We start from the raw sequence: 23,044 nt of genomic DNA on the forward strand, positions 1-23,044 counted from the left end.
TAACCATAGAGAAGCAAACTCACGCAAACTGTCCACCAGCCCTCCCATTCCATTCCCTTTTCTCCTTTGTGGACAGAAGGACTGTCAAACGACTTCCTAGATTTTGACATGGGAGAAAAGAAGCAAATGATAGTGATCTCTAGCATCCCAAAGTTGCTGGTGACAACCAAGAACACAGCTCAATAGAGCGGGTGGCTCGATCCAGGACCAAGTGCCATTCAGAAGCTAGAGCAGTTCTGAGGGCCCTCAATGTAAGGTTCTGGACTTTAGTAGTACCAAAGGGCCTTCAGTAGCAGCCTCCACCGGGCCTTCTAGTCCCCAATTCCCGTCCCTGGAGACCCAGGTGGGCCGGGCTCGCAACACCTTTCACAGCTCCGGGATTGGGGAGGAGGAGGGGTCTGGGACCCTAGTGAGCCAATGCGGAGGCCCTGGTCACGCGCCGCTGGCGAACGGGCCAATAGGCTTCGGGGGGCGTGACCAGGGCCTCGGGCTGAGAGCGTTTATAACAACTTGGAATGCGGAGCTTTACAACTAGCTCAATAGCGACTGTGACTTTCTAGCTGTAACTTCCCGGTCTGGGTCCGGGTGCTGGACATGTGCCCCGCGCTGTAACCCTCCCCGCGCAGAGATCGTTCCCTCTCAGCCCTCGCTCGCCTCCTGCTCGCTATGGAGTCCTTGGCCTTCTCCCGTCGGCCAGGCCCGGCTCCCTCGACCGCCACCGCCCTGGCCGCTGAGCTCGCCCGGCCTTTGGGCGACGGGCTCATCAAGTCGCCCAAGCCCCTGATGAAAAAGCAGGCGGTGAAGCGACACCACCACAAGCACAACCTGCGGCACCGCTACGAGTTCCTGGAGACCCTAGGCAAGGGCACCTACGGGAAGGTGAAGAAGGCGCGCGAGAGCTCTGGGCGCCTGGTGAGTGGCTACACGGCGCGAGCTGGGCGAGGCATGGGGCATGGGCCCGGCGCGCACCGCTCCTTGAGAGCAGCGCGCCTCTGCACCACGGAGAGATGGCATGGGGTGGAGACCCGGCGAGTGTCCCCCGTAGATGTAGCTAAGATTATAGGAACGGCAGCCCTGAGAACCCCCAGTAACACCAGACCGCAGGTCCTTAGAGAAAATACAGTTTAAGTTGAATTTCGCTTGGAGTAGAGTGTTCAATAGAGTGGAATGGAAAGAGAAAGTAAAAGGCATCCGATCTTAACAGGGTCTTGATAAATAGGTGTGTGGTTGGGTGAACAGGATACTGAGATTTTCAGCGTTTGCAGTCTGGCGGTCCAGCGAACAGTAGAGATCTGCATAGGGGTGAGTCAGACTCTTGGGTCTTACCCAGCCTCAAAACCGAATCAGAATTTCATTATAATTAGTTTTCGATTCAGGGAGATGTAAAACCAGGCTCAGATGCCAGGTGCACTGTACCTCAAGATACCTTTGGGTTTGGGGCCTTTTGAGGAACTTAACCTGTTGATTTGGCACTGTGTGTGTGTGTGTGTGTGTGTGTGTGTGTGTGTGTGTGTGTGTGTGTTGTCATGGTAATCTGAGACCTTGGGCAATTTCCTGCATCTTTCAATTCTCAGTTTCCCCTTAGGCCAAAAAAAAAAAAAAAAAAAGATAAAAAAAGAAAGAAACAAAGAAGTGAAAAAACGCAGCCTGCTTCGCTACCTGCTAAGAAGATTAAATAAGATACAAATGTGAATTTGAAGTATTCCTGAACAGAACTTGCAGCGAAAATTGATTCTTATAGCTGAAAGTATGGTGGAGTTGCCAGAAGTTAGCTAACAGTGGTTAACAGTGCTTTTCAAACTTGAGTTTTAGTGTGCATAGGAATAGAGGGGGGTGCTTGTTTAAAATACTTAATTCTCGGGCTGGGGATTTAGCTCAGCGGCATATGCACCTGCCTTGCAAGCAGGCGGTCATGAGTTCGATCCCCGGTACCGATAAAAATGAAAAAATAAAAAATAAAATAAAATACTTATTCTCTGGTTCCACAGTCAGTAGAATTTATTTTGGAGGCTATAATTCATATTTTATCAAGTCTTTTAGAGAACAAGTGGTGTAGGGATTATGTGCTGCCAGATCCAGTTCGGTACATTTGTGGAGCATGTGTGCACACTCGTGTGTATGCATGTACACCTGTGTGTGTGTGTTTGTGTGGCCATAGTTTGCCTTACTGGTTGTGGCAGTGTTCCCTTCCTCAAGCTGTGTTTGCTTTTGCAGCCTCTAGCTGGTTTGAAATTCAAGAAGTCATTTCATTGGTGAAGGAAGAGTGGGTGCTGGAGAAAGGGGTAGATGATTGCCCCATCAGTAGGACCAAGTATGTTTCTCCTGCTAACACCTGGCAGAGACCCCAGCTGCCCACTGCCAGTTTATAGCTATTGAGCAATCATATGCTTCCTGGCTTTTCTTTTCTTTCTCTTTCTGTAGAGTGAGGGCCCAGCAAAGCTCCAGGCTTGAGACTGCTGGGCCTGGGCTTTGTCAAGGCTTGAGCTAGAAAATAGTTGCTCATGGCTTGTGCCCCTTGCTTCTGCTCTGAGGAAGACTGATCTGTGGGGTCTGGGATGTCCCGGAAACTGAGACTGAAGTTCAGAGATTCCATGAAGCTTTTGACTGGGGTCACTGTGGGGTGTGTGGGGGCGGGAAGCGGTCTCATTTGATTTCAGAGATAAATCAGCTTTTAGTGGCTCTAGGCAGGGATTCCAGCTCTTATTACATCAGAACACAGAATTCAGAAGAAACTCCTTGGCCTTTGCCTCTTGCTGTGTGTTGAGAGATAAGATCAGTGGACTGGGGACCTGCTCTGAACCTCCCTCATCCATAAGACCACCCAGTACTGCTTCTGGGAATTTGCTCAGGGTCTCTGCTCTTTCTTGGAGAGCCGCTTTCTTCTGTGCTGATGATTTCTCCATCCTGGAGCCCTCTTCCTCACCCACCAAGCCTGCATCTTGACTGTTCCTCCAAAGAGAGAGCGAAATCTGTTGCCTCATGATGTTGCGGTGGGGGAGGGACACAGGAGCTGACCGGAATGAATGGAGATTGTTGATGATGGCTAGATGTGAAGGAAAGCTGCTGAGCAACTTTCATCCCAATTTTCTCTCCACCTCTCTTGCACATTTCCCACTCCCAACCTGCCCAGATGAAATTACCAGGAGCCAGATGGAATTGTGGGGAGGGAGGGGCAGGTAGGTGGGACTAATGGCTGCTCCAAGAGGGCATCAGAGGAAAAACAAATATTTGCTCTGGATCTTGAACACATTCCTGGTATCCAAATGACATTTCCTCCTGTGATTCTCCCAGCTCCCCTGATCACCCTTGACCACCCCTTCCTCCTAAAGAGAAAAACATATGCCAGGCTTTCTGAAATGGCAGGGGCCACCAAAGCCTTAGGGATGAGGTACATGAAAGCTACCCTTTTAAAGGGGGCCCAATATAGGGAATGAGGGGATTTCAAATGTTCTCTGGAGTGGGCCTACCACTGTATCTTTTATATATTGATTCACCCAATGGGCTTTCAAAATGTTTGAAGATGACTGAGATAATCTGATTCCTTCATTGACAGGGAAACTGAGGCTCAGAGAGGGGAAGTGACTTATCCTTTCTTGGCTGGTTAGTGGCAACCTGAAACATTGGCTCCATAAGCCCTGGATGACCGAGTGCTGAGTCTTGGTCTGGAAATTGGCCTTGATGAGCCTGGGCTTGCCTCAGTATGCTGTGGCAATCCAGCAGCAAGCTCCTGCTGCCTTTCCTGGAGCCCCAGGCAAAGCCACGGGTGGGGAGAGTCCCTGGGAACCAGCCCTCACCCTCACACACACTTGGCTCTGTTGAGGAATCCTGGGTGGGGGAAACTGCGTTACATTCCTGGATTTTAAAGCATGTCAGGGAGGGTGCCTCGCTTAGAGTTCAGACTGTAAGGGTTCAAATCATAACTAGCTGTGTGACCTTGGTTTTCTCAGTCCATAAAGCGGGGATCATAATAATTCCTGTCTCATGGGATTCTCCAAGGATTCAATAAGATAATAAATATAAAATATATAATGTATACAATGCTTATTATCCCATCAAGGCTGGCTTTGACCAAGCCCTGTCTTCGTTTTCTAGGGACTCCTCTATCCTGGCACTATGCTGTTCCAAGAGAGCATGGATTGTGTGTAGCCTTTCTTGGGATGAACCACTTTGGTCTATTTCATGCAAAGCCCCAGTCTCTCCTCAGGCCCCAGCTTCAGTGAATGATTCCTGCCTGGCCAGCAGCCACAGGCTTGTTTGCAGGACACTGCCCTCCCAGCTCCTCTTGCACCTGCTGGCCCAGCAGCAGGGAAGGAAGCTGCAGGCGACTCTTGTCCTTGGGCTCTAGCCAAGCCACACAAGAGTGCTGGGCAGAGGAGCTCCTTGCCGGGGAACCTGGCAGAGTGGGCTAGAGGGTGTCAGGGAGAGGGTGGCATAATTCGGGGCTTGATGAGAGGTAGCTGAGGCTCCCTTTGGAGTTTACTCCTGATCCCTGCCGGGCTCTGGTGAGGTTCTACCTGGTTTTGGTGGGGTCGTGAGCCACCCCCAGGCTCATTTCTTCTCTGCTCAGCCTAGGCCAGTCTGGCCCAACCTTGCCTCTGCTATCTAAATGGGTCATACTCCAGCTCCTTGCCTGCTCCCAGAAAGCAGCTGCTCCACGAAAGGCCAGAGAGGAGTCAAGGACCTTGACTCTGACTCCTTTCCATAGTTATGATCAGAGATGCCAAGCTGCACCCTCTCTCTTAGCACTTGGAATCAGCATCTGTGGACCCTCTTTTTTATCCTAAGAACTTTCCACTGTCATCTCCTGAATGCAGATCATTACTGATCTGAGTTCTTGTGAAGGAGGTAGCATTTACCAGCTGAGCCTGAGTATCACTTCCTAGGGTGTCAGCAGAGGGCTGCACATATTTATGTATCTCTAAAGGGGATGGGGGTGGCTGCAAAGCATGGCCCAGGGCAAAATATAGAGCAGTCCCTTCTCCAGGGATGGGAGACAGGGCTGGACACATCCAAAGAACTTGTTTTCTGAGATGGTAGCTTCTCTGGGCAGCATCCGTCTCTCCTCTGAATCTGTCTTGATGGGTTGGGAAATCTTGGAAATGTCTGTTTACTGTTGCAAAATGAGATGGGAAATTAGCCTTGCTGCCTTTTCAATGTGCGGAGCTGCAAGAGCAAGAAGCTTGTTGGGCCAGTGTCTTCAGAATTATGTGCAGACGGTTAACATGGCGATATCACAGAGGCCTTGCCATGACCCTTGGCCAGCGCCTCACGGGCACAGAAGCAGAAGCAGCTCTGAGGGGAATACTGGAGTACAGAGGGGAGCACATCTATCCATCCTACAGTTTGGATGCATCTTGGCCCCGTTCTTTCTGCCTGGAATGTCCTTGCTGCCCTCCCCAGCCCATTATCCTTGGTTAGCACAACTCACCCTTCTTCAAGATCCCAGGGATGGCTTCCCCTGCTCCCCCAGGCAAAGCAAGCTCTGCAGTGTTTCTGCAGCCATCGGCAGGCAAAGCTCTCAGCTGGCACATTATCACACTCGACTGCAGCTGCTGTAATTACAGTCTTCCCCTCAGACTGGGGGCCTTGACACAGGAACTCTCCAGCACAATACCAGGCACATAGTAGGCATTCAGCAGCCTACTACATGTTTAGAGAATCAGTGTCCATTCATTTTTTTAGATGAGGACATTGAAATTAACTGGACAAGTTAACTAACTCATCTAAGTAACCTGCCTAAAGTTATATAGCTTGATAAAGGAAAGTACTCAATACATGGGTTCTTGAGAGCACCCACTGGCCATGTGTTCATGTCCATGTTATTAGCATTGGACTTGGATTTCCTTCTTCAGAATGAGTTTGGTAGCCATGTATAGAGTCTGAATTTGAGTAGTTTGCAAAGCCAAAGAGGCACTCATAGTAATTATACCAGGACAAACCAGGACTGTCTCCAAGTATGTGGCCTTTCTACCTCTGGGCAGTTATTACCCTTTAACTTGACTTTAGTCAGCTGATTTTTATTCTAAAACATCGTTGTCAAGAACAAAGGTCTCTAAAAATTAATTCTCAGAACTGAGATTGACTCCACTTAAGGCTAGGAAGAAAGAGAGAAATGTTATCTAGGCACTGGGTCCCATCAGTCCAACATTAGCATAGTCACAACTTAACCCATAAATATTTATTTGTGATTTCTGTTTACTGGTAAACAAATGGTGAGTGCTTTTTGTGTCTTTGTCTAGGCCTGAGCTGGTGCTATATCTAATTTACTTTGACAGGCTAGCCAGGAGATAGCTAGAGGCCTCTCCTGTGGGGCTGGGAGGGATTAGGGAACTGCGGTCCAGGCCCCCCCACCACCACCACACACTCATGTTTGTCACCTGCATACAGAGGAACTGATGGGAGACCAACAACATAACCTCAGTGCTCCCTGGGATGCCCCAGTCAAGCCGTGACCTGAGATCTAATACAGAAGGCTGTCACGGTTCTACTTCTGAATTTTCTGGCCACACAAAGACTCTGCCCAGCACCCCCAAAACCCGCAGTTTCTGGAACCTTTCTTCTTTTAGGCCAGTTGTCTTTAGCGCTCTACCCCTAAACCTATGATCTCGTTATCTACGTTTACAAATTCACATAAATAACTGAATATCCAAGATATGCTTTGTCTTTGCATTTGTGTGCCTCTTAAACTCAGATATCTTTAATTGTCTAGATATGATTTGTGCTTCTATAAGGTTGTTTTATATCTATTAATATACTTTTGACAGATTTTTGTCTTGGAAGCATACACAGTGTTTTTCCCATTGTCTTATTTTAGAAAGAAACTCCTAGAGAAAAAAGAACTAGTCCATAAAATTTCCCCTTTCTGGAGAGAAGAGGGGTGTGAAGAGAGAATTGTGTGAGAATGATGCTCTGGGTTGAATACACAAAAGAGGTGCCCCTACTTAAGAGGATTCAATACCTCTACCCTCTACCCCCACCGCCTGCCTTGTTCTAAACCCACAGACTTTTCTGCTTAGCTGAGTAGAGAAAGTGGGGTGGTCTGCACAGGAGGGGCAGTCCTGTCCCCTGCAGCTGCAGCACGGCCTCTTCGCATCTCAGAGAGGAGGCTCCATGGTGACTGTCCCTCCTGCCTGCCATTGTCCTCTCTGCCCAGCTCCTGGAGGGCTGGGTTGAGAGTGGGGCCTCAGTCTTTCACTGATGCAGCTTCAGGGGAGGAGCAGGGCGGAGGGCACGCCATCCCTGGCCTGTTGCCCGGGTGACCAGGCTGTGGCCATTGTGAGCAGCTCCTCTTACGGGATTAGGGCCCATTCCACATTCTTGTCCAATGGCGGACACAGGCCGGCAGGGCCCACTGTCCCCGTGAGCGGGAAACCATTGTCTGCCTCCAGAGCCTGTGAAAGGCTGGATTAGAGCACCCCACCCCCTCACCCCCCCACCCCGTCCCCCAGCAGAGGTTTCCTTTTCTCTTCTCCTTTTGAATCTTGAGGGGAGGCAAACCCTCCTGGGAAATTGAATCAGGAGTTGTTTACCTCCTCTGTGCAGTTATATTTCTCACCACTTGCCTATCTCAGCGAAGAGGAAGTCTTGTATTTACCATTCTTGTCCTTGGAGAGGACTTGCCAGGAGCCAACGGACCAGCCTGTTGGACACCCCACCCCCTCCTACCCCACCCAGCACTTGTGCAACCTGGCAGCCTCCGAAGTCATAGCCTCTGAGACCTGTGACATTTGTACAGTTCATCTCATACAATCCAAGTGGGAAAGCCCCTCCGACAGCCTAGAGCAGCTTGTTTATTTCCCAGAAAACAAAACTAAGGCTCTGAGAGGGAGGGAGACAGGGATAGAGCCTGGAGAACCCTGGTCCCCTGGGTCCACAGGCAGCGTCGGTGTCTCCCGACCTTGCCTTCCCATCAGTCACCATGGTGGGTGTTGTCCCAGAGCCTCTGTGGAGTGGGGTTTTGCAGAGAGACCCTGAGGCCCCTCTGTCTTTCAGAAGTGCCTGAACTGCTCCTGGGCAGCTCTTCCTCCATTTTCTGTTCTTCTCATTCCTTCCATCCTGAGCCCCCAAGCCAGGGGGTTAGTCTTTTTATTTTTTCTCCAGTACTGGAATTGAATATAGCTCCACGTCCAGTCGGTTTCTTTCTTTTTATTTTGAGATGAGATCTTGCTAAGTCACTAAGTTATACAAGCTAGGTTCAACTTTGTGATCACCCTGCCTCAGTCTCCCAGAGTCTGGGATTACAGTTGTATGTCACCATGTCTGTCTTGAAAAGAGTTAACCCTTGTACAGTATTTTTTTACCTTTAGGGACTAAGATAGCAGCAAGTCCTGGAGGACTCTGTCTGCCGAGCTGTTGTTTGCTTGTTGCTAATGGAGAGTCGTTCCTTACCTGAAAAGATTGTTATTTGGAAGTTTTTTTCTTTCTTGAATAGTTTTTTTTGGGGTAATTTTTTAAAAAATTGTAGTAAAATATAATATAAATTTTTCATTTTAATCATTTGTACAATTCAGAGGTATTTTTTCCCCTATTTTATTTTATTCATGACCAATTCATGACCAATCTCTGCAACCACCGAGGCCACTATGCACATACAGGGGCTCTACTTCTTAGAGTCCTGGTATCTCCAGAGCAGCCTGCACAGGAGCCCCATGCTCACATCCATGTCACCTTCTCTGGTATCCGGGTCTCGGTCACACCCTCTCATTACCTGTGCCCTGGGCCTGCCCGTCCGTTGAGCCAGGGTGTCTTTCCAGCGTTGAGACTGAAAATGAACAGTCACAGACTGGACAATCCACCCATCTTTGATCAGTTTCCAGATCTGCTGATGGGAATTGGCATGGACAATTTCATTGGTCTCTTGTGTCTTAGAAATAGGCCTCTTCCGAAGCCTGAGCATATTCATGGCTGCAGTCCCACAGCAAAAGGCTGGTATATTATGCATATGCAATCACCACATTATCCATTTCTAAAACCTTTCATCACCTCAAATAGAAGCTGTATACCCATAAAATAATAACTACCCACTCTGCTCTTCACCTTCATTGCGCCATTAGGGACCTCTGCTCTACTTTCTGTTTCTATATATTTACCTCATGTAAGTAGACTCGTAGACTATTTGTCCTTCTGTAACTGGCTTATTTCACTTGGCATGATATTTTCAATGTTCACTCATGAAGGATGTGATCATTATGTACTACAAACATACTAATAAAAAAGTAAAATATTTTCAAGGGTCACCCATGTTGTAGCATATATCAGAAGAATTTCATTCCTCTTTTGATCCCTGGCACTACAAAAAAAAATATTTTTTCATTCATTCGTGTGGCTGAATAATATTCCATTGTATTGTACCATGTTTATTTACTCATCCATTGATGGAAATTTGAGTTCTTTCTACCTTTTAAATGAGATGTTTATAGCAAGATAAGTATCAAAGCAATAAAAAAGGACTAAACTTGAAATTAGCCAGTTGCTTGCTTAATCCCAGTTTGTGCCAGTCAGTGACGTCTGGCTCTGGGCAGATCATTTGACCTCTCTGCATTCCAGTTTCTCCACCTGTAAATGAAGCTAACAAAACTTTCCATGTTTACTCTCCAGCACTGTAGTAAGGGCAATTCATTTAATGCAGTAAACTATTATTCATTGCCTACTGTATTCCAAGTAATTAGCTTGGCATTGGAGGTTCAAGGGTGAGAAAACCGTCCCAGTCCTAGTGCAGTGTGACAAGTTTGCTTTGTAAATTGTAAAGCACTAGGCTTAGGACTGTAGATTGTTACCACCCTTGTCCGGATGTAGATTCTGAAAACAGGCTGTTGGTCTGTATGCCTTCCTGCTGTGGCATGTACTGCACTGGACCCAAGTGAGAAATTCTTCAAGAGAAGGTGCTCTCCAGCCTCTCCACCACCTACCCTGGTGGAAGGAAGGGTGGATTGTCTGGGTGCACCCTGGGGCCTGCTTAACAGGCAGATAGACCCCCAGAACCAAGCTCCCTAAAGTGTCCTCACAAATACTTCTACCTGCCAGACCTTTCTCCTCAGTCTCCTGCATTCTCACTTTCCAGGTGGCCATCAAGTCAATCAGGAAAGACAAAATCAAAGATGAGCAAGATCTAATGCACATACGGCGGGAGATTGAGATCATGTCGTCACTCAACCACCCCCACATCATTGCCATCCATGAAGGTACAGCACGAGGATATGGAGCTGGGAGTTGGGTGTGTGTGTATTCATGTGTGTGTAAAAGAGAAGTAAGCACTAACAACACAGAGAAGTAAAAATGTCAAGGCCTTTAGAGTTGGGTAAAAACCAGATTTGAAACCTAGCTGTATGAGTTAGGGTGAAACAGTTGTCATCTCTGGGCCTCGGTTCCTGGCTCATAAAAATGGGATAATCCCCTCTGTGTCACAGGGTAGTTACAAAGATCAAACTGAATAATGTCACTGCGTGCCTTGATCATGGGAGGTGATCAAGCTTTTTGTTGTTGCTGTTGGTTTTCCCTGCTTGAACCTTAGCAACCCAGGGAGTCTGGAACACACGTCATCCTGCACCTGTTCCACACATGTGGGTGCTATTTTTCATGCATCCCCAGGGCCAGACTTCTCAGAATCCACCTTGTGCTCTAAGTCACTCCTGCACAGCGCTGTCTCCTGCCTCTCCATTTCTCTTGGCCTTCTTTTCTCTGATGTCAGCGTCACCACCCCAGCTTCCCTCTTCTCTGTGACCCAGACAACAAAGTGATCAAGGCAGAGTGACGAAGGAGAGGGGGAGTACACTCTCCCACACACCTGTCTGCTGCAAGCCTTGCTGTAATATCAGTCAGGCGGGAACCAGGGATAACAGAGGCGGCAGCAGGGAGGGAAGAGAGCCTGTGGCCTTGTTCAACATCTGAAAGTTCCTGGTAGGAAAAAATAGAGAAGTCTGCATTCTTGGGATCGTAAGGAGAATTAATCCTAGAACCACTGACATGGCCCTGCAGCCTGTACTTGTCCCATGAGAAACCAGACAAGTGGCTGAGAAGGCTAATTGTATCTCTGCGCAATTCCCTCAGGGAAGAGTAGGAAGATGACAACGCAGTGGTTGAGCCAGGCTGAATCTGGTGATTGAGCATTGCATCCACGTGTTCCTGGGTGTGAATTCTCCCCAAACCCATGTCTCTGGCTGAGTCTAAGATGTGAGCTCTGATACTCAAGATGTGGCTTCTCCTGCATGTGAAGATTCAGCAGACACAGGGGCATCACAGTTTTGTGTGTCTGAAATGCACCCCTCATATTACCCCCCATCCTGCTAGTATAAGCTAGAGAGGTTGTGGGCTTAGCAGGGACTCCAGTCCCGGGAACTCCTCAGCCCAGTAAGATCCTTAGCAATTCAGGAAGGCTGAAGCATAAGCCTGCACCTGCTCTGGGCACACATGTCCTAGTTGCTTCCAGTCTGTGATGTGCGTAATTCTTGACACCCGCCCCCCAGTTTCATGGCACCATGTTGTACCCCTGCAAAGGCATTTAGAGCTATAGGAGTGGAATCCCAGCCAGACACCCCTTGGGATGCTAGGCTACTGTGTTCCCCTGGAAAAACCACTGCTCCCATGGCTTGGTGTCCAGCCTCTTGGGAGCTGGGACTCCTCTTAGGAGAAGCTTTGTCCCTCAGCTCCTTCTCAGAGGCCAGACAGTAATAGCTCTGGGGCTGACCAAGCAGGCCAAACTCATAGGACCTGTTTGACACAAAGATGCAATAATGTGGATATACATGTTCTGGCTCACACTAGCTGAAGGGCCAGGCTGGTGAAGCAGCTGCTCCATACCTTTCCAAGGGGCTGGAGCCAGGACAAGGCCTGAAATAACAAGAAAGCCCCTCCTACACGTGGTGATGAGCCAGCTAGGGTGGGCTGACTGCCAGGAAGCCAGTGAGCCAATTAATGATCACATATTCATTGATTGCTTTTTGTAAGATGCCTTATGCATAAAGCCCTGGCCTATGTACCCTGGATGGGAGGTCAAAGTTAGTGGGATGGTGACTATCTCAGCTTTCCACAGTACTGAATAGTTCTTGGTCCATTTTCATATACTTTTTTCCCTCTCCTCTGAGCCTTGAGGCAAACATTATTGGCATTATTTTTCAAATTCGTGCGTGGGAACACCTATTATAAATATAACAGTAGACACCATTTTTCAAGTGCATTGTTATGTCAGCTCTTTGGCTCAGTTGGACCTGATGTTGTCACTGTTCTTTACCTGTTTCTCACCACACCCCCAAGATTGCCACTATTATCCCACTGTTCAAATGAACAAACAGAGACTGAATAACTTGCCCACAATCACCCAGCAAACCTGTATTCTTACTGATTGATCTTAGAAGAGATTTGACCAAGATCACAAGGGGAAAAAGTGTCAGGTCCTGAACCAAAGAGCCTGGTTTTTCATTCTCATCCAGATGCTATCTCCACTTTTGAGTTTTCAGGGTGATTTCTAGAACCCTCTTAACTTGTTGTTCATAGAAGATGCGGAGCATCCCCCAGAACCTTTTCCTGCCCTTATTAAGCAACATTCTTAGAGAGAGAGTTCTGTGTGGTTTGGGACCAGGAAAGAGTATGGTGCCCGGTGGGGGACAGTATACTCTAGGAAGGCCTGACATCTGCCTTGCTCTGCCCAGTGTTTGAGAACAGCAGCAAGATTGTGATTGTCATGGAGTATGCCAGCCGGGGAGACCTGTATGACTACATCAGTGAGCGGCAGCGGCTGAGCGAGCGCGAAGCCCGGCACTTCTTCCGGCAGATCGTCTCTGCCGTGCACTACTGCCACCAGGTGAGCATGCACCTGCCCGTCCATGCTCCCAGAGGCTGTCCTGGGCTTTGGGGCTGGTGTGAATTGGAGAGATCCTGGCACTTACCCAGGGTCGTATAGGCCGGCAGCGTGCAGTCCGGATCCTCAGACTGGGCACTGTTGGTGTCTCTGGCTTTGAGTGTCTTAGCTGGGAATCAAGGGGCCTATTTAGTTCCTTGCATTATATATCAGTAAAGTTGGGTATCCCAGCCTGGGCATGCGCTACCCTGCTCGGCTCACTCTGTGTCTGCTGCATTCACCCTTTCCCTGACTCTACTCTCTCTCTTTCAGAATGGGATTGTCCACCGAGATCTCAAGCTGGAGAACATCCTTTTAGATGCCAATGGAAATATTAAGGTGAGCCCCATCTTTGGCTTCCAGACCTTCATCATCTCACCCTAAGTTTTCTGTACTGTACCCAACCACAGAGCTCTGAGCTTTTAGTGGGTTCCTGTAGGAGTTGGGCAGAGCACAGACTTCTCTGTGGCACCATTAGTACTGTAAGGGACCTTGGCCATCACCCATTCTAGCACTTCTGTTCCCACAGGATGGGGACACAGGCCTCAAAATGAGGGGTAGTTAACTTGCATAATGTCCAGTGGCTAGTGAATGGCAGAGTCTGGGTGAGAATCAAGATCTCTGATTTACAGCACAGTGCTTTTTGGATGTCCTGAGGGTGACAGGAGTCTAGATCTAGGGTCAGGCCTCACTCACAGCCACAGGAGTAGCAGGGACAGGGCCGGGGTCAAAGTTCTCCCTACCTGTGCAATCCATACCCGCATGCACGCACATACAGTCAAATCTACTGCAGCCAGCCCTTTGGCACTTTTCCCAATAGTGGAGCACCTCAAGTGCCTTCCTATTTCCTGCTGCTGCTGCTGCTGCTGGATCCCCAGGCTGAAATAGTTACATTTCCATCAGTCAGGAGAAGGTCATATTGACAGGGTGAACTTAGGTCTCAGGACTGGAAAGGGAGAGAGCTAGAGCTGGTCGATGCAGAGGGGCAGCCTGACAGGCCCCCAGGAGAGTGACTCTGCAACCGGATCACCTCAGAATCTTTCTCACATAGAGCATGGTCTCCTCTGGGGTTCCTGACCTGTGCCCGTGGTATCCTGGTTCAGAGTCCTTCCCTCACTCAGTCAGTTCCCGGAACAGGTGGAACTTTCTTTGATGCTGATCGGCAGTACGGGGAAGGGAGGCACCCGGACAGGCACGCACTCTCTTCTGTACCAACCATAGACCTCGTTATGGGCTTCCCCTGGTTACTGTTTGATAACAGGCCAATAAAACCATAAACAAAGGAGCACGTTTCGTAAACAGTCCCTACCCACACCAAGCATAGTAGCCCTCCATGGAGCAAGGAAGTGGGCAGCAAAAGAGCATGGGCTTCTCCTTCTAGCTGAGGCCAGGTGGAAGGACTTCCTAGTGGGAGGCTTAGGTTGGGGTGCTTGGAGCCCAGACTCAGAGGCTCAGGGAGTCCTCTAAGAAAATCTCTTCTCCTGAGCTACAGCCACAGCTCTGATCTTTGTCCTGTCCTTATCATTGTCCTTTAGTGATCTTTGTGGTCAGAGAGAGGCTCTGTGGCAGGGAAGGGCAGCTCAGGCCTTGCGTAGGTTAGCATTCGGGGCTTTGCTTGCCTCTCAGGACTGTGGCAGCCGCGTGTGATTGCCCCTCCTCTTCCATCCAGCTGACTCTCCGTGTAGTCTGAAAGAGTCCACTGAGCCTCATAGAGGGCCTTCCCTGTGCAAGGAGCTTCAGGAGGGGTGAGGAGGTGCATACAGGAGTATATCATCAGTCTAAGACTGATGAACAGAGAGCTGTAGGGAGCCATTGGAAACTTTAGGGCATCATAGAAAAGATCTGGGGCCCTGAAGAGCTTCCCAGGGGAAGTGGACCTGCAGGATCAGGAGGTTATGCACAGGTGGGAGATGGAATCTCTGGGGTAGAACACAGCATGCATGAGCAAAAAGGCCTTCAAGCACTGGGCATCCAGGGGCCCCATACCTCTGCTTACATGTTTTTCATTAACACCAATCATTGAGGTACTTTATTCCAGGAACTGAGCTATGGAGACAGTGCCCAGTGTGGGGGTGGGAGCCAGGGGACCCTTTCCTTCCGCTGGAGTTTCCCCCAGGTCTAGAGAAGAGCAGGCTGAGAGCTACACAGTATCCCAGGCCTTGGCATGACCATGTCCATGTTGGTCCCAATCCTGCAGATTGCTGACTTTGGCCTCTCCAACCTCTACCACCAAGGCAAGTTCCTACAGACATTCTGTGGGAGCCCTCTCTATGCGTCACCCGAGATTGTCAATGGGAAACCTTACATGGGTCCAGAGGTAAGAGGCCCCTCCTCTACCTGTCTTGGTCATTGGTTGTGCCTTACAGGATATATGGGCTAGTTTTCCAGCCATCTCCTTTTTTAGAACACAAAACTCAGCCCCCCAAATCAGTGACTTGCCAGGTTTCTAGCTAGGGATGACAGAACTGGTGCTAGACAACTCCCCATCTCCTCCTTGTCCCTGTCACTTTCCTCATTTGCATTACCCTCCCAGCACCTAGTGTGGCCTCCCTGAAATGACATGGGAGCTGTCATGGCCTCCAAAGGGCTGGCTTCCTCCAGGGAGGGTATGGACAGCATCTTCCCCTATGAGCCTCCACACTTCCTCATGCTCCCATCTTTGCCCCAGGTACAAAAAAGAGTCACCCTCAGGTCACACACTGGCCCAGTCCTCCATTGTGTCCATCTTCCCCCAGCTGTGGAAGGGAGGCTGGTGGCTCCCCAGGCTCTCACACAGGGTATCCTTGCTGACCTGACCCCTCACCTCCTTGCAGGTGGACAGCTGGTCTCTGGGTGTACTCCTCTACATCCTGGTGCACGGCACCATGCCCTTCGATGGGCAGGACCACAAGACACTGGTGAAGCAGATCAGCAGTGGGGCATACTGTGAGCCGCCCAAGCCCTCTGGTGAGTGAGAGTAATGGGTTCTCATCCAGGCCTGGGTGGGTGTCTGTGGTTTCTGAGGCCAAAATTAAACAGTGGCACTAAAGTCAAGGAAACAGTAGTCCATTGTGACCTCCACAGTCACACTTGCAGTGTCTGAGACCTCTGGGGAAGGAGATGGGGTCTCCTTCCCAGTGAGGATTCTATCTGGGAAGTGCTTCCTAAGATCTAACTCAGATCCTCTCGGCTACAGCTATCTGTTGCCTTTGTTTTCATCCTCAGAGATCTTTCTGTTCTTTCTCATAGAAGACAAGAAGCAGTGCAGAAGAGCCCTAGTTTACTCTCGAGCACAGTCCCTACTCCTAGGGGGTTGAATGTCAGTGGAGATAAAGGAAAGTACACTTTCTCTGTACATTCCAACAAGGGGTAATGAAGGGGTCATGGGACAAAGAGGCAGTTGAGCAGCCTACTTGGGAAAGCTGACCTAAAGAACAGCCTGGGCTGTGGCACATATGGGGCCCAAAGGTGAACAGCATCTGGACCCAGGTGGGGGTCAGCCAGGCAGAGGGGGCCATGGGGGACCCTTTCTTGCAACTACCAAGCTGAATCCACTGCCTTTGTCTTCCAGATGCCTGTGGCCTGATCCGGTGGCTATTGATGGTGAACCCCACCCGCCGGGCTACACTGGAGGATGTGACCAGTCACTGGTGGGTCAACTGGGGCTACACCACCCGTGTAGGGGAACCAGAAGCTATCCGTGAGAGTGGGCACAACGGCAGTGATTCTGCCCGGGCCTCCATGGCTGAGTGGCTCCGCCGATCCTCCCGCCCACTCCTAGAGAATGGGGCCAAGGTGTGCAGCTTCCTCAGGCAGCACGCACCTGGTGGTGGTGGCAGTGGTGGCAGCAACACACCCATCCTGGAGCGCCAGCACTCACTCAAGAAGTCCCGTCGGGAGAATGACATGGCCCAGTCTCTCCAGGGTGACTTAGCTGAGGATGCCTCCCCTCGTCCTGGGAAGGGCAGCCTCAAGCTGCCAAAGGGCATCCTTAAAAAGAGGGTGTCTTGCTCCTCAGAGGGGGCACAGGCGGACACACAGGAGCCCAGCCCCGTTTCTGAGACTATGGGGCAGGCCGCTCCCCTGCTCCCCAAGAAGGGCATCCTAAAGAAGTCCCAACAGCGTGAGTCAGGCTACTACTCCTCCCCGGAGCCCAGCGATTCCGGGGAGCTCCTGGATGCAGGAGATGTGTTTGTGAGTGGGGAACAGGAGCGCCAGAAGCCGCCTCAGGCACCGGAACTGCTCTTTCACCGCAAGGGCATCCTCAAAGTCAACGGCAAGTTCTCGAGAGCAGCCTTGGAGCTCACGACTCCCACCTTTGGTTCCCTGGATCAACTGGCTGCCCCACACCCCCCAGCCCGGGCTAGCCGCCCATCTCCGTCGGGGGCCGTGAGTGAGGACAGCATCCTGTCCTCCGAGTCCTTCGAGCAGTTGGACTTGCCAGAGCGGCTCCCTGAGCCCCCTCTTAGGGGCTGTGTGTCCGTGGACAACCTTATCGGGCTAGAGGAGCCCCTCTCACAGGGTCCTGGTAGCCGCCTAAGGCACTGGCAGCAGGACCCCCTGAGCAATAGCTGCTTCTCCCTGACAGACTGCCAAGAGGTCACGGAGGCCTACCGCCAGTCACTGAGGGTCTGCTCCAAGCTCAGCTGATGATCACGGGGCATTGGCCCAGCCTGGGCAGGCTCCACAATGCAGCTGGCTGCACCTTGAGGGCATAGCTACTTCTTCTGGGACCGGCATCCCAGTTCCTAAGGCTGAGGGTCTGCCAGGGAGCCCTGGCTGGAAGAGTGGGTGAATGAAGTGCTGCAAGGGTTGTCTTATACCTGATCAAACCAGGAAGGTGACAGAAGAATGAGAAGGTGACTGCATAGTCCAGGTCCCAGGTCTTAAATCCATGGAGGGGCTGCAGAGACCAAGAAAGAGCTCTCTATCCAGGTTTGCCTCCTGTATGGCCATAAGTTTTGCTCCTGGACCCCACCCAGGCACATCCCTGCCAAAGTGGAGAAAGATAGTCTTCAGACAGTTCCATCCCGACACCAAGTGCAGGAGCTGAGAGTGACCTGGAAGAACCCTCCCTTTTGCATCCTAGAAGTAAAAAAACAATCTCTGTGTCCTCAAAAGTTCTCTCTTCCCATCCTCCACACCAGCCCAGCTTCCTGAAGTCGCTGCTTATGAATCTAAAAGACTTGAAAAGGCTTGGGTTGCTGTTTGGCTTCATCTCAGGAGTCAAGAGTTTCTCTGGCCCCCACCTTGGACCTCAAAGACTCAAACTTCTGCCTCTAAGCTGCTCCTGAAGGCCAGACTGGATGTATCTGTTTTGCTGGTCTTTCAGGACCTTAGGATGTCCTTATTTATTTTTAAATAGTTTATGTGCTCAACTCTGTGTTTTTTAAAGTGAATCTTGCTGTTTTGAATAATGTGAATGCTATGTTCTGGTGGAGATACACTGTGACATCTGAGTTTCTGTACAGAGCGGGATTTTAGAGGGGTGCCGGCTGATCTGGGAGGGGAGTCTTACAAGCCCACATGTTCTTTGCACTGTCTGGAACTGGATTGCTGGCTCCCTCATGCCGCGCCCTGATGCTGTCTATCTTCCTTTGTGGCCAGAAAAAAAAAAAAAAAAAAAAAAAAAAAAAAACACTCCATTAAAACCAGAATAGTGATTTGAGAACAGCCTCCTGTTGTTTAGGAGGTGCGCCCCCCCAAGGTCTGTAAGTCTGAGCTGCTATCTGTGGGACCCAGAAGCTGCATAACCAGAACAGGAGCAAAAGGCTGGGGTAAAGCTCGACGGTACAGCCCTTGCCTAGGGTGCATGCTCAAGCCCCCCCCCCCCCAATAATAAAACCCTTCCTGGCTCCAAGCTCCCAGGACTCCCGTTTCTCCCGCTGCAGCAGCAGCTCTGGCCTGACCCCACTGAACATTCACATTCAGTGGAAAAGCCCTGGGCCTCCCGGGGATGCCGGGTAGCTGCTCCTGCCTGTGATACTAAAAAAAAAAAAAAAAAAAAAAAAAAAAAAACAGGTCCTACAGTTTATCCCGCCCCACCCCCATTCCCTAGCCCCCTGTCCTGCCCCGTCCCCCTCCCCATCAGTCGGCTGACCGCCCTGCCCCCTGCCGAGGGAAGACATCCCCGCAGCTTTTATTCTCTAGCTCCAATGAAATCCCCTTGCCTGCAGTGCCGAGCGGCTTCTGTGTCCTCCGCCCCCACTCCAGACTCCTGGAGGAATCAAGAATGCCTGGAATGTCCACCCCCCCACAGAGCACCCCCGGCCCCCTGCAGAGCACCCCTTCCCGCGCGGCCTGCGCCATTGAGAAAGTCCGGGCTCCAAGGACCAGATGGGATGAAAAGGAGGATGAGGACAAAGTGCAGGCGGGCAGCCGGCGGGCTCCGGCTTCAGCCCCGTCCCGGCTCTGACCTGCTCTGGTATTCACAACCACCCCCCACCTCCAGTTCTGGTCAGTGCAGCTCCGCAGATCCCTGCTGCACCGCACAGCTGGCCTTGGCCAGATGTTTATGCCTGCCCAGTAGGGAGTCCGACCTTCCGTCTCGGTACCTGCACAGCTGAAAAAGCCACCGAGTCTGGGAACCAGACGGGAGGACAGAGCAACTGTGGGGTGAAGACGGAACCGCCACCGAGAAAGGCGAGAGAAGGCTGGCGGACTGGGGTGTGAGCTCCTCTGAGAGCCGGGGTGCTGAGTACCGCGCCTCCGCCGAAAAATGCAGGGGCTGCGCCTGAGCTTGCTGGGGAAATATACCCTGGAAGACGGGAAATGGCTACGTAGATGGGCTTGGAGCCCAGATAGGGTAATAAATCAGACCTTAGCTTCCAGGAGGCTGCAGACCCGAGGGCAGGTACCACAAATAAGTTAAACTCAGGGGGAAATTGTGCGGCTGATGAGTTCGGAGCAGGGGAAGTGGCAGTAGAGGCTACTGTTTAAGTACTTTATGTGTATCTGCCCTTTTCATTCTGCCCACAGCTCTATTAGAGGTCTCCTCAGTCTGACATCCTTTTTTTTTTCTTTTTTTAAATCATTCTTATTTTACAAAACAACTGGAGACTCAAAAACATTAAGAAACTTAGATCAATGGGAGGTCCAATCTTGATGGGCAGGGGAATGCAATTTGAACTAGATGGGGTTTGGAGAACTGGATAAAAGAGATGACTGGACCAGCATACTGGGAGGCTGAGGCAAGAGGATTACAAGTTTCAGACCAGCCTAAACAACTTAGCAAGAACCTCTCTCAAAAAAAGGGCTGGAGATACAGCTCAGTTCATAGGCCCTGGATTCATCTCCAGTAGTGGGGAAGAAAAAAAGAAATGTGATTGCAACTACACATATTCATTGAGCATCTATTCCATGCCAGGTGCTTAGCCTGGCATAGCAATAACCTCTACTGGAAATACCCAATAGAGGTATACAAACTCTAAGAGGGAGTTAAAAAAAGAATGCCAGGTGTGGCAGGGCATGCCCCCATTCCAGGGAGGCTGAAGGAAGAGGATCACAGTGAATTTGACCCTCAGCTGCATAGTGAATTCAAGGCTACCTGAACTACAGCACTGCACCCTGTCTCAAAACGAAAGAGAGGAAAGGAGAAAAAGGGGACCTCATCAACAGAGCCTGTACCTAGTGTGGGACAGGAGGGAGGAGGAGGACAGAACCCTACAGCTTTTTTCACTGTGGCAAGTGCTGGGATAGGCTTTGTGGGTCTGAGCCCCAGATCTGGGTCCTCCTGTGCTCTAGCAGCTTAACTTCCTGGAAGCCTCTTAGCAGAGTCCAAGGCAGACCTAGCTGGAGGAGTGGGCGTCCTATGGTGGAGATGAGGCTCAGTGCTAAGCGGAGGTCTCTGATTTTGGCTCCAAAGACCTGGGCTGGGGCCTCCCTGTCACCTGCCAAGACACTTCATACCAAAAACATTCCAGACAGCAGGCTCAGAGATGACTCCGGGCCTGGAAGGCTGGCGCTGCGGGAATATTTAGTACCACATCAGCGCTTCCAGAATGTCAACAGTCCAGGCACAGGAGGGGACAGGAAAGGTCCAAAGGCTGTTCTCCGTGATCATAGAGGCAGGCCACACTGCTCAAGCGAGTGGAAACCCCCTCTCTCAGTAGTACTCTGGGCATTATGCTAACCCAAGATATCAGCTCTGGGAGTCAGAAGCCCAAGATGACTGGCAACCAAATGTGGAGGCACATGCCTGTGATCCTAGCATTCTGAGAGGCTGAGGCAGGAGGAAGATGGTAAATGAACCACACTTTTGACCATAACACTGTGGGAGGCTGAGGCAGGAGGACTGCAAGTCTGAACCGACCCTGGCAGACTTGGTAACTTAGCAAGATCCCGTCTCAGGAAAAAAAAAAATAATGCTGGGGATAGAGCTCAGCGTGAAGTCTCTGAATTCAACTCCCTAGTACTGATTTAAAAAAGAAGATGGGGTGGGTTTTTTAGGAAAAAAAAGGATCCAGAAAATGATTGGAGGCCACCGAGATGTTGGGTTCGGCTTGAGGAGCCATCATTCATCCACGAAGTCTCTACTTGCTGAGGGCTTCGGAGCACACAGTCTGGGCTGGGGGTGAATTGGTGAACAAACTGACAAACATCTTTACCTTCAGGGGCTGCTGTTCTAGTGAGAGAAGACAAAACAGCAAATATAATAATAAGGAAATTATATTGTAGTAAAAGGTCTTAAGTATTAGGAAAGTACCAAACATTGGGATGGGACTCAAGGCCAAAGGGTAAGGGAATATAATTTCTATGCCACGTAGCTATTTGGGGAAACGATTCCAGACAGGGTTGGGGGCTCATCACTGCACCCACCTGCCATGAGAGCTCAGGGCAGTAGCAAGTTGCAGCACTCCAGCAAGCCTGGTGACTGAGACAGTGGTAGCTGTAGTCAGGAGGGGAATGGGGCCAGGACGCATAGATTAGGTGGGGCCTGTGAGCCATTACAGGGCTGTGGCTTTTATTCTGAAAGACTTGGGGAGCCACTGGATCTTCTGAGCAAAGGAATGATGTGATATGTTAGAATTAAGCAAAAAAATCACTTGGGAGGCTGAGGCAGGAAGATTGCTACAAATATAAGACCATCTTGAGCTACTTGGTGAGTTCAAGGCCAACTTGAACTATATAGCAGACCCTGTCTCAAAAAGCAAAAGAGAAAAAATAGAAAAAACATCCTCTAGCTGCTTGTTGAGAAGAGCAGTTTGGGAAGTCACAGTGGGAAGCGGGGAGACAGATTCTGGAAGGTGATAGGGGGCTTCTACGGGAGTCACAGGAGTAAAGAATGAAATGTCAGATTTGGGGACTCCTTGAGTACACATCCATCCTCCTGCCTCAGCCTCTCCAGTGCTAAAACTACATGTTTTAAAGGGGAGGCAACTGGTCTTCCTGATAGATTAGATGAGGAGTGTGAAAGAAAGAAAGAAAGCAGCCAAGAATAATTCCACAGCTTTGGCCTGAAATCTGTGAAGGAGGGCGAGACCATTAGCTGGGGAGGGGGAGCTTGCAGGTGGTTGAAGTGTGGGCCAACCTTGGGCTCGGGAGAGGGCGCTTAGACCTCTAAGCAGATAAGTGATATAAGGTGTCTGGAATTTGGAGAAGAGACTTAGTAAAGTGATAGAGATCTGGGAATTTTTCTGGAATTTCTGCTTTGGGTCAGAAGTCTGAATGGCTAACCTCTGATGTCACTTCCTGCTATAAACATTCTAGGACTGAAGCCAGACCTGGTGGCCTGCTCCTGTAATCAGAGCCCTTGGGAGGCTGAGGCAGGAGGATCACTGGGCATTGGAAGCCAGCCTGGGCTACATAGTGAGTTCAAGGCCAGACTGAACTTTGTAGTGAAACCGTCTCAAAACAACAAGTTCTAGAATATGTTGAATAGGAAAGATGGGAGGAGGAAGTTGGGGAGAAAGTGAGCCTTTATAAAATTAAACTATCCTGCACCTCAGTTTCCCTATCTGTGCTAAGATTTCTCAGGACCCTCCAGCTCTGAAATTCAATGGTCACACACGTTGTTAAAGGTGTTCTCAGATTTCATAAGAATGTTAGAAATGTCCCTATTGGCCCAGCACTTTGCCTATGACAGAGGCCCCTACAGAGGGGTTATGAGTTGCTTTAAACTGCGATGGTCAGGTCGGCAGAGTGTTCTTGGTCAGAGCGGGTTTGTGGCCCGGAATCTGTTTTCGCTCACTTGGGCAGTTGGATCTAATCTCAATGAAGCTTTCAGATCACTCA

The 23,044-nt window shown here is 50.1% G+C and overlaps 1 protein-coding gene across 3 annotated transcripts; it reads left to right on the forward strand.

The window, feature by feature from the left end:
* The first annotated feature begins 499 nt into the window (after window positions 1–499).
* Nuak2 (NUAK family kinase 2) lies at window positions 500–18,482 on the forward strand. Of its 3 annotated transcripts, none has more exons than XM_003474794.3 (7): window positions 502–912; window positions 10,061–10,181; window positions 12,645–12,796; window positions 13,106–13,171; window positions 15,030–15,149; window positions 15,646–15,778; window positions 16,383–18,482. In XM_003474794.3, exons 1-7 carry the CDS (start codon window positions 667–669, stop codon window positions 17,459–17,461), a joined length of 1,917 nt encoding a protein of 638 aa, XP_003474842.1. In that variant the 5' UTR covers window positions 502–666; the 3' UTR covers window positions 17,462–18,482. The 3 variants fall into 3 exon arrangements, with proteins under 3 accessions (XP_063096300.1, XP_003474842.1, XP_063096301.1); XM_063240231.1 differs by lacking the exon at window positions 502–912 and adding an exon at window positions 928–1,302; XM_063240230.1 differs by lacking the exon at window positions 15,030–15,149 and having other exon boundaries at window positions 500–912.
* The last annotated feature ends 4,562 nt before the right edge of the window (window positions 18,483–23,044 follow it).

Source organism: Cavia porcellus, unplaced genomic scaffold, assembly GCF_034190915.1.
Source record: "Cavia porcellus strain 051 isolate PalLab524CR breed Dunkin Hartley unplaced genomic scaffold, mCavPor4.1 scaffold_29, whole genome shotgun sequence".
NCBI classification, from domain to species: Eukaryota; Metazoa; Chordata; class Mammalia; order Rodentia; family Caviidae; genus Cavia; species Cavia porcellus.

What these genes read in the sequence shown, in the direction of transcription:
- Nuak2 (XM_003474794.3), top strand. Translation starts at nt 667, where the DNA reads ATGGAGTCCTTGGCCTTCTCCCGTCGGCCAGGCCCGGCTCCCTCGACC. An exon ending in CATCATTGCCATCCATGAAG is followed by an intron (nt 10,182 to 12,644) that starts GTACAGCACGAG and finishes TGCTCTGCCCAG; the next exon opens with TGTTTGAGAACAGCAGCAAG. An exon ending in AACCTTACATGGGTCCAGAG is followed by an intron (nt 15,150 to 15,645) that starts GTAAGAGGCCCC and finishes ACCTCCTTGCAG; the next exon opens with GTGGACAGCTGGTCTCTGGG.